Source organism: Dendropsophus ebraccatus, chromosome 9 (assembly GCF_027789765.1).
Source record: "Dendropsophus ebraccatus isolate aDenEbr1 chromosome 9, aDenEbr1.pat, whole genome shotgun sequence".
Taxonomy (NCBI): Eukaryota; Metazoa; Chordata; class Amphibia; order Anura; family Hylidae; genus Dendropsophus; species Dendropsophus ebraccatus.
This window is the reverse complement of record NC_091462.1, coordinates 46205047-46216353: the sequence shown is the minus strand read 5'-3', so window position 1 is coordinate 46216353 and position 11307 is coordinate 46205047. Positions and strand designations below refer to the sequence as shown.

The window sequence follows — 11307 nt, the reverse complement described above, 5'->3', positions numbered from 1 at the left end:
CTCCTGTACGGCCAATCAGTGTGTTGCCCAGCCGCAGCCACTGATTGGCTGGGCGGGAGAGCAGGACGCCGGACCCGTGCAGCAAGGACAGGTAAAGTATATACACAGCGGGGGAGCAGAAGGGGTTAAGGGCGGTATAATTACATACTCGCTGCGGTCGTTTAGACCGCAGCAAGTATGTAGTGTATGGGAACTGCCAGGACCTGCCGGGCTCGCAGCGAGAATCTCGCTGCGAGCCCGCCCGTGTGAATATATAAAGCAATTGTATGATAAATATCCCAAAGAAGGTCACCATGTCACATATACCGCATGAACACCATTAAAACGAAACAAAAAGAAAATTCATTGAAAACGGCTGATACTGAGATCAAAAAGTGACGGTATGTACATGCCGCTCGATGGGAAAAGTTGACGTGGATTTTGAAATTAATCAGCGGCAGAAATTCACAGCTGAAAATTGGATTTCTGATGCAGATTTGCTCTACTGAAGTTCAATGGAGTTAATCTGCAGCTTTTCAGTGTGGTGTTTGTCAGTAATGACTTGCTATGAATTATATAATCAGCAGTTCACATATTATTCTGCAGATCTTTTCTCAAGCATGTGAATAGGGAATAAAGCAGCCTATTCACATGCACTACCAGTGCAATGGTTACAGACCATGTCCGGATGAAGGGTTGTGTCTGCTCATACTGTAAATAGGCTGACAGAATCAGAAGTGAACATTGTCTTAAATAGGAACTCCAGTGATTCCATATTCGCCATATAGTCCATTTAGTGCCCCATTGTGCTGCTTAGGGCCCTTTTACAGAGCGATAATCGTTCAAATCAGGCTGATTGTTGTCTCTATTACACAGAGGGATGATCGTTTCATCATCCGACACCAAAATCATTGTCCCCCAACCGCGCATCGCTACATGTAATAGCGATGTGCGGCCGACAGCTAGTGATTGAATAAACTTCATACATTGCCTCTCCACGCTCCCGCTCTTCTCTTGCCCTTTGCTTGCTTCCGAGCACCACAGCTTCAGGACGGTCTCTAAGCTGAAGTAGTCTGTTCCTGGCTTTGGCTTCAAAAATCTGTCAGATAAATCTCTTTGTAAAGGCACCCTTAGGGTTCTCTTACACGGAGTGATTTTTAACAATAACCGACTAACAATAAACGATCGGAAACTAGACTGTTTATCGTTAACCTGAAATCGTTCACCATATTACAGAGAACGATGGTCGTTAGTTACGATCATTACTATGATTGTTATTATGATCGTTTACTCCATCTGATCCCAGCAAAACAATGAACAATGTACAATTACACTGAACGATTAGTGAACAAATGCGGAACTTGAGTGAACGAATGTGGAAGTACAGCGAAAGATTAATGATGATTTTAGGTTCAGATCTAAATCAACGATCAATGACACAAGAGCGATTTTTCGATCATTGTCTGCAATTACACAGAACGATTATCACACAATAGTCTTCCCGTGTAATAGGGCCCTTCGTGACAGAGCCTTGAATGCAGTTTTTCAGTAAGTCTGGAAGAATTTCGTACACTGGAGGTCCTGTGCAACAGGAATCCCGGGACACCAAGGGGCTGTCCAGCTGGAAAGAAGTTGCCCCATCAAGAATGATGGAGGGAGTAGTTTTATGTTAACTACTATTACAGATTTACCCATCAGGGTCTTCTCCTCGCATGGATTGGCTGCAGTCAGCTATTTCAATTACTTCTGTGATAAGCTACTGGCTGTGTCGGTCTCGGAGCACGACCACCCTGTGAGCATGCACCATAGCCTTAAAACTTCTGTTTCCATTATAGTTTTACATGTGCACCGTGGGAATTTTGTATCTTTACAGCACATTTTCCAGCAAGTGTGACACTTAGTGGCCGATTTTATAGCATTGAATTAAATTTTATATAAGACAGGCAAAACAAATAAATGAAGTAAATTGCAGATATCACCTCCCCTACTGATTTAAAGTGTCACTGTTGTTAAAATTTTTATTGCAGAAATCATTAGTCCAGGCGATTTTAAGAAACTTTGTAATTGGGTTTATTAGCCGAAAAATGAATTTTTATCATGAAAAAGCAGTTTGAAGCTCCCCCCCCTGTCTTCATGTAAAGTAAAAGCAGCAAAACAGGACAACAAAGAGTTCATTTACATTCACATCTGGGGTCTCTCCTCTGACAGTCACCACTGGCCTCTCTGACCTCTAATTAGGGCTCTGAATAGCTCCCCTGCTGAGCAATCCTTTGTTCTCGGCTCTCAGCTGCCCACTAATCTCGCTCCTTCCCCCTCCCTCCTCCCCTCTTCATAGACCAGACAGATCCGACTGATATAAAAAAAAAAAGTCCAGATTTCCTGATTCTGAGCAGTGGATGACAGAAAGGAGAGGAGGGGGGACCTGGGAAAAGGCTTTTTACATGCAGATAATGTCATATTTGGCTAATAAACCCAATCACAAAGTTTCTTAAAATCGCCTGGATTTCTGCAAAAATATTTTTAACGACAGTGACTCTAACATTATTTACTGGTAATGACAGCAACCATTTAATATAAAGTTGAGCCCCCTTGTGCAATTATAACAGCTTCCAACTTTCTACAAGTTTGTTCAGCTTTTGGATTCATTTCATCATGCCAAGCGTGTCAAACCATGCATGTATAGACATTGCTTTGTACAGTGACACTTATGTTGGCCTACTCCAAACTGTTGCAACAAAGCACAAACCTGTACAGATTACAGTTAATAAGGTCTAAATAAATAGGACCAACCTGTGATCATATAGATCCCGGAAATGACAAAACTTACAAGGCAGAAAGCAATTTCCCCACAGGGAGTTGAATTACTTTCAGTCTCCACATATGCCAACCCTTTACCATCTAAAGGATCTTGTAACAATAACTTGTGAATTTTATATCTTTCAACAAAGGAATTTACTGTAAGTTCAACTTTACTGCCTTTAGGCTCTCTGTAAGGCTGGGTTCAGATACAATAAACGGGAAAACGTGAGAAGTCTGTTTGTGTATTTTGCTGTTCCCAGCAGCTTGATTTTTCTAAGTGGTATATGCTGTTATTTATTTGGTGCCTTGTAAACCTTTTCCCAGCCCCTGATGTATCTACAATTGCTCATTTGTGAGGATTCAATTTAGAAAAAAATTCCAAGTTAATTACATGTTTTAGGGTATTTTGGTTTTTTTAAGATTTTTGCCACAATGCACAGTGCACAAAACGATTAGCGTAAAGCCCACCAGCAATGTGGTCAGTATTTTTACTAGAATCAGGAGTGAGTCCATATTTTAGCACATGTTTTACATCTCAAAAAACATTCTTTTACAAACAAAACTTTTTTGGGGATATATGTTTTGCTGATGACCTAAAATAACTAAAATTCACCAAAAAACGCTTCACAAAAGGGTTCAAAAATAGCCTAGATAAAAAAAAAAAAAATGGCTGAAAAATGTCATCTTGATACCTGATGAAGAAGGCTGGAGAGATTTTGAAATGTGTTGCACTTGATTATTGGAAAAGGTATTGGAAGAATCCTGTGGTTTCAGCACTGAAGACTGTGGCACTTCATGGTGGACTGAATATATTTTTATTTTTATTTATATTTATTTGTCCTCCCATAGCTGTCCCTGATCAATTTTGTCAAAGGGGATGGTAAACCCCCTTTAAAGGGAACCTGTCAGTCAGGTTGCCATGGCGGAGCCCGCCCAACACCCCAGTGAAGCCTCTGGCATCCCGACTGACAGGTTCCCTTAAAAGCGACTCTGTACCCACAATCTGCCCCCCCCAAACCACTTGTACCTTCGGATAGCTGATTTTAATCCAAGATCTGTCCTAGGGTCCGTTCGGCAGGGGATGCAGTTATTAAAATAGTCATAAAAATAACTTTTAATCCTGCAGCGCTGTGTCTAACGGCCAGGGCTTACATTTGTATATGCATTAGGCTGGCACACCCTCTCTGTCCTTCCTTTCCACCCTCCTCAGCCTTTACTGCTGTTTGAGCTTTGCACAGGTGTATTAATGATCCAGCCCATGTTCATTATACACACAGGTGGGGAATAGGAAGCAATCAGCCTGGAGCATTCCTAATGCTGAGGAGGGTGGGGAGGAAGGACAGAGAGGGTGTGCCAGCCTAATGCATATACAAATGTAAGCCCCGGCCGTTAGACACAGCGCTGCTGGATTAAAAGTTGTTTTTATGACAATAACTGCATCCCCTGCTGAACGGACCCCAGGACAGATGTTGGATTAAAAGCAGCTATCCAAAGGTACAAGTGGTTTGGAGGGGTCAGATTGTGGGTACAGAGTCGCTTTAAATGGAACTGTGGGGGTCTGATTTTGTATTAGGCCTTACTGCCATGTTCCTTGTCTTACAGATGACCTGTGGAAGACCTGTAATGGAATCCCCCCCCCCCCAACGGGGAGGGGCAACACGGGGGATTCAACTACAGGCCTTCCCTGTCTGTGTTGGCCATGAAATGTGGGAATAAAGTCTTAGAGTCACCAACATAAAACCAAATTTAACGGAACCAGTCAGCAGGACTGTGCATATGAACCTGCTGATATGTCCCTGTAGCCTCCTACCTTCTCTTTCCAGTGCCGCTCTAGTTATCTTTATGTCTCCTGCCATTTCTGAGAAATTTAATCAGACGAAAACATGTAAATTTTCTCCTCTGGTGCCCTGTTGGGGGAGTTCCTTAGCTCTCCCATGCACCATTCAGCCCCCCCACTGCCTCTTGCGTTTACACCTACTTATATTGCATATTAGAGTGTGTGCATAAGTAGGCCGGCCTTTTTTGTGCATGTGCAGTAACAGCGCCTGTAGAGAGTTGAGCCGTTTCTGCACATACGTGAAAAAGACAGACTTGCTTCTGCACACTTAAATATGCATAGGTAGGCATTAACGTAAAAGGGGACGGTAGGGCCAAACAGTGCACTGGGCCAATGAGCACATTTTGTTTAGAATAAATGTCTTGAAAATGGCGGGACATACAAAGATAACAAAAGTGGTGCTGGAAAGAGGAGACAGGGGGCTATGGGGACATACCAGCAGGTTCATATCCCTTTAATATAGCAAACAGGCAAGAAAAAGGAGAAAGCAGCGGCTACAGGAGATCTCTGTAAGAGGAGCACAAGGCGATATGTGAGATGATCAGAGGGCAGAACAGAGTTTTAGTATTACACCACCTACTCAACTGGCTTTGAAGCAAAAAAAGATAGAATTTTCAAAAGCCATGTAAAAAACAGGTGAATAGTAGATACATGCAAAACTGAAAAATCACAGATTAATTTTTATAGAATTTTTCTAGCATACAATAACAGACGAGTTGCCTGTTGTCAGCTTCGCTGCCTCATTACTATTTAATTGCTGCGACCTCTTGCAAAACAAAATGCTGGTTTCTGATGCTTCTAACGTTTAGTTGCCAAGGTTTTTATGCAAGCCGCTTTTCAGGCTGTGTGTTTTCCTAGTAAAAGCAATTCTTTTCATTAGCCAAATTAAGAATACTCTTTTCGAGGTATGATTTAAAGAGGGAGACAAAACTAACTGATGTGAAACAAATTTTTACCCGGGTCCTAGGGTATATGTTCACACGGCACAGTTTTATTGTAAAAATTTGTGAGCCTGTCCTACAGTATGTATGTAAATATGGACTGCATACATTCATGCACATGCTGCAGAAACAACCCTATTAGCATGTATGGAGTATTCAGTCACATATTAACTGGAAAAAAAAAATCAACTTTTTTATTTGATTGTTAACAAAAGATGGGTGTTGCCAACAATGGATAGACACAAAGTGGGGATTTAAAACAAAAAAAACAAAAAAAAAAAAAAAAAAAAAACACAGGAAAAAAAACATGTAAAATGACGAAGGACGAATAATGTGTTACATTTAGGTGTTTTTGTACTTTCCCCGATAGGAACAACATGGGTATTCAAGCTTAAAAAAAGTCCATAAAATTGACATTTTACAGCTCTGGTTTTGTTAGATCTGTAGCAAACTTGTTATGTCCAGTTATTTACCCCAATCTGGTTTCTGAAACCCCCTTGAATAAGACAATGATAAGGCACGGAGAAGATGATCCACGCGTTATACCAATTATTCATAAAGCTGGCTACAGCAGGCAATGGGAATTAATGTTTAGCAGATGGTACTTTCATTATTTATACTTGTAATTTCTCCAAAAAATAACAGTGAATAGTATTAGCATATACAAAGGCAGCAAGTAAAGAATCTAAAGAAATTTTGTGTTTTGTGGATGTCTCAGGATATGCTATCCGGCACTGGCAGTAGGTGAAAGCTGGTGATGCATTCAATCAGCCAGCTTGAGGGGGCAAACCAAACCTTCCCTTGGCGCACCCTGTCTGGAATGAATTTGGAAGTGTTATCATAGATGATATATTGTGTACAAAACCTCTGATCAGAGTCGGCATCTGCATGGTACGCTACTGTGTTAATAGTTTGGGTTACATCACTATCTGGTTTTGGTTGGCGAATTAGGATTTGACCACCGGCAGCTTTGACCAGTTCAATAAGGTCTTCCTTTTTGTTTTCTTTGAAGCATCCACGGAAGTAAAAATGACATCCATCCAACAGGCTTGGCAGCTAAGGAAGACATAACAAACCAAATTACATATAAGAAAAAGACACAATACACAGATTGCTCTTGAACCTGGCCACAAATACATGATGGTCATTGACTAGCAATTTTGCTTTATTCATGAGCCCTTTAGCCCAATACGGGGAAAAATGTTTTGACTAAGAAATGGAAGTCCTAAGCAGCCTTAAAAGAGTTAATGGTTATCCAGCGCTACAAAAATATGGCCACTTTCTTTCAGAGGCAGCACCACTCTTGTCTCCAGTTTGGGTGCAGGTTTTGTAACTCTGTTCCATTGAAGTGAATGAAACTTAAAGTGACTCTGTACTCACAATCTGCCCACCCCAAACCACTTCAGATAGCTGCTTTTAATTCAAGATCTGTCCTAGGGTCCGTTCGGCAGGGGATGCAGTTATTGTCCTAAAAAACAACTTTTAAACTTGCAGCCCTGTGCCAAACTGGCATGGCCTAGAGTATCTGTGCCTTAAATCTGCACCACCCCTCCATCCCTCCTCCCCACCCTCATCATTAGGAATGCCACTGGCAGGCTTTTTCCTATTTCTCAGCAGTGAACAATGCACAGGTGCCTTAACAATCAAGCCCATGTGCTGTCCTCACACAGCTGATGAATAGGAAAATACCTGCCTGGGGCATTCCTAATGATGAAGAGGACGGGGAGGAGGGACGGAGGGGTGGTGCAAAGTTAAGGCACAGACACTCTAGGCCACGCCAATTTGGCACAGGGCTGCAAGTTTAAAAGTTGTTTTTTTAGGACAATTACTCCATCACCTGCCGAACGGACCCCAGGACAGATCTTGGATTAAAGCAGCTATGCAAAGGTACAAGTGGTTTGGGGGGGGGGGGGGGGTCAGATTGTGGGTACAGAGTCGCTTTAATTGCAAACCCCACCTGAACTGAAGACAAAAGGGATGCTGTCTCTGGAAGAAAGTGGCCATGTTTCTGTAGCGCTGAATAATCCCATTAACAGGGAATATGGATAAGGGTTGTCTATTTATTGAAAAATTTTCAATTACATGTTACAACATCCAATACTAGTTAACTCTAAACAGCATACATACCTTTAGCTTCTCCTGGCTTTATTGTACAGTACACAAATCACGTTAATGTATAAAGCATATGCATGCCGAATTTGGGTATCTTGCATTGCAGCCTGTATTTTGCTGACAGACACAATAGATGTATGACCAGTTTTACGGCAAGTATGGCTATAATAAGTATTATTTTCTAGTTGTTTCTATGTAATCTTACTGCTAAAATAACTGGGGCAGTAACATACTCCATTTACTATTATGGTGGCGGTAGTCAGTAAGCAGTAACAATGATATTTTGAGTTACTAAAACCTGAAGAAAAATGAAAAAAATAAAATAAAATAAATAAAAATAATAATAATAATAATAATAATAATAATAATAATAATAATATTACCAGCTGTTCTTTATTGAGCCTAGCTCTGTGGGGTCCATTGTCTACCTCATGAAGTTCTTCCGGCTCTCGTCTTCTTGTCTTGAGGCAAGCTTTTACCCCTGAAAAAACACAAGAGGCACTGTAGATGAACCATGAAATGCAGATACAGCAAGTTTATGATAACACAAGCTAAATGGCTGCAAGGTAGAACTGTGAAGAAAAAAGTACAGAACATAGTGAAAGTTATTCCAATATTTTGGCTACTATACCTCTATTTATCTGCATCCACATGGGAATTAAATTCTAGAACAATAATATATGACTTAGTGTCAAAGCAGGGTAACTCCCCATGTACCAAAATCATGTCGTCGAATGTCAGAACTGAATGCAAACAGGGATACCCACAAGTGAATAGAACATAGAATTGTAATTTGCTGGAGTTAAGGCTTTAAACATTTTGCATAAATATACGGGTAGTTAATGGTTCTCTATTGGGCTCCATTTAGAGGTATGGAGTCTCCAAAGTCATTAAAACTTAGCAGTATATCCTGAAATAATTGAGATCCCCACAGTCAGAGTGCTCATTTGAGACGCTGACTGCACTGTGAACATTTAGCTACTTGTTATTAGATAGACAAGTATTATTCTGTTTTAGTGTTAGTGCCATCCCAGGTGGCATGAATCTATATTCCTCCATAGTACATGCATAGTGTATATAGACTAGGAAGATGCCTTTTCTAAGGAGAGTTCTCCTAAGATAGATATTAATGGAATTTTGGTGGCAAGTCCTTCCCCCACAGCTGACCATACATACAGGAAACATTTTTGTATGGGACATCTCTCTGTGAACATAAAAAAGTAATACTAGGGACTTTGCTCTTGGCATTGGGATTTACAACAGATAATATATAGGAATCTATGGACTAGAGATCATTGTATAGAACAATGATCCTGCTGTGTCAGTGCACAATTGTATGTACACTGGAGAAAAAGCCTTCTGCATCATGTCATACAATACTTAAAGGACAACTCCCACAAAAATTTTTTTTTGCTCATTTAACACACATTACAAAGTTATATAACTTTGTAATGTGGTTAAATACCCGGCCTGGCCCCCTTCCCCCACTTTCGGACCCCCGACCCCCCACCCCGGAAGTTAAGGAATGTATACATTACCTATTACGATCGTCACGGTCCTCTTCTCCGGGGCGGCATCTGGTGACGACGACGTCAGAGCCGAGGGGCGGTCCGGGTCTTCTTCCTCCTCGGCGTCTTCATGCAAAGTGAATGGGGATGAAAAGGCTGCTGGTGCACATGCGCACCAGCAGCCTTTTCATTGGCTGGAGCGCATCACATGGCTTCCAGCTTGCTCAGCCCTGATTGGCTGAGCTTGCTGGAAGCCATGTGATGCGCTCCAGCCAATGAAAAGGCTGCCGGTGCGCATGCGCACTGGCAGCCTTTTCCATCCCCTGGACCCGGAAGTTGGAGACATCGCTGGATGGCGGAAGGCGGCGACGGAGAGGCGGACGGCGGGCGAATCGAGTGGCGATCGTCACCGGAGAGATGGTGAGTATGGTGTCTGTGTGTGTCTGTGTTTTTTTTTTTTTTGGGGTCCCGCGGGAGTTGTCCTTTAACATTTCTTGTGGTGTAGGATTTTACACTTACAAGCATATGGGAGGATCCAGCATCCAGATAATAATGCCATCATGCACTTTATGGTACGTAGTACAGGTTCATCTCCAACTATAATGTGGGTAACTAAAGTCAAGGAGACAAAGCAAACCTTTGTTTAGCACAACAAAATCACAACATCAACTACGTCCAATTTAGGATTTGTAAACCAAATATTTATTAAGCAACAAAAAAATCTATTTCTAGTAAAATGACCATCTGCTGGTAGTATATACATAGAGATTTAGAAATGTATGCAGACACCTTTTGCTGTTCTGTCCAAGATGCATGGCAGGTATTGGCTGTAACTTGTGTTTAAACCTGGCAGTAAAGGCTCAGTTTCCCTGTTGTACCACTAGAGGTAATTGAGTATTATTTTGTTCAATGTGCAATGTCTCAGTAAAGCAGGGGAGGTCCTCCAGAAAGAACATGTGCATTGTGGTGAAGACACTGAACAGGGAAACCAGTTTTATTAACTTAGAATTCCTTAATATTAGGGTTTTTCTAAACTAAAGAACCCCCCCCATCCTATTAATGAAAGAACGATATGGCTGTATGGTTAAAGCAGCACAGTCCTCTCTGTCCCCTCTCTGCAGTCATCTCTTCACTTAGGGTATAAGAAACAGGAAGTTGAACTAGCTGTGTTCAATCTTCTGTTACCATGTAAGGCTATGTTCACACAAAGTATGTTTTACATAAAACACAGCTGTTGTTGCAATTTGCAACAACAGCTGTGATTTAGGCAAAACATACGTTGTATTTGAATGAATGGAATCCTGGCCGTATATGCTCCGGCCTGGATTCCATCTGGCCACATGAAAAACAGACACGTCAGTTTTCTGCGTCCGCTATTCATTGAATAGCGGCCGCACAAAACATGTCAATTCACACAACGGAGCGTGCGGCTCTGGCCGCTAGCTCCATTGTGTGCAGCAGTAAATTGAGATGATCTTGGGATGATGATCTTCAGTAACACTGGCCGTTCTGTGACCCGGCCGCATCACAGAACCGCCGGTGTTATACGTAGTGTGAACCCGGCTTAACTTTGTAATTAATTCCACATCAGTGTCGTATGTGTTCGCCACCAGAATTGAATGCACATTTTCACCTCTGTACTAGTAAGTGTACTGCATTTAGTTTGTTATTTGATATAAAAGACCCTCTGTTATTGCACACAGTTACTTTACTGCCATAGACCAGAAGGACAAAAACTACTTTTTTTTTTTTTAATCTATAAGATGCACTTTTTAGCAAGAAAATATCTTGCTAAAAACTGTCTGTATCCTATAGTCCAGAGACAGGATGGCCCAACAGTGCTCAGACAAAGTACCAATTCTCTCCCTTCTCCTGGTGGACACCAATCAGTGAGATGGGGGCCATGCAGAAGAGAAATCTGGAGGTGATGTGCAACTTCTCCAGAACGGGAGTGGATGGTCCTGCAGGACTTTCCATGATATCACAGTCATGTGATTAGGCACATGACTGGAAGGAAGGTTCACTCCAAATACTGTAGGTACAGACAATTTATATTAAAATTAGTGTGTGTGTGTGTGTGTGTGTGTGTGTGTGTGTGTGTGTGTGTGTGTATGTATGTGTGTGTGTGTGT

The 11307-nt window shown here is 41.7% G+C and overlaps 1 protein-coding gene across 3 annotated transcripts in view; it reads right to left on the bottom strand.

Annotated features, from left to right (window-relative positions):
• Positions 1-5299: 5299 nt before the first annotated feature.
• The window catches only part of BARD1 (BRCA1 associated RING domain 1), a 47382-nt gene continuing 41374 nt past the window's right edge, over positions 5300-11307 (bottom strand). For all 3 annotated transcript variants that reach the window (XM_069985218.1, XM_069985219.1, XM_069985220.1), the window contains 3 exons: positions 9696-9788; positions 8052-8149; positions 5300-6612 (listed from right to left, as the gene is read on the bottom strand). In XM_069985218.1, coding sequence (XP_069841319.1) covers positions 6271-6612; positions 8052-8149; positions 9696-9788 — 533 coding nt within the window. In that variant the 3' untranslated portion in view covers positions 5300-6270. The remainder of the gene's footprint in view (positions 6613-8051; positions 8150-9695; positions 9789-11307) is intronic.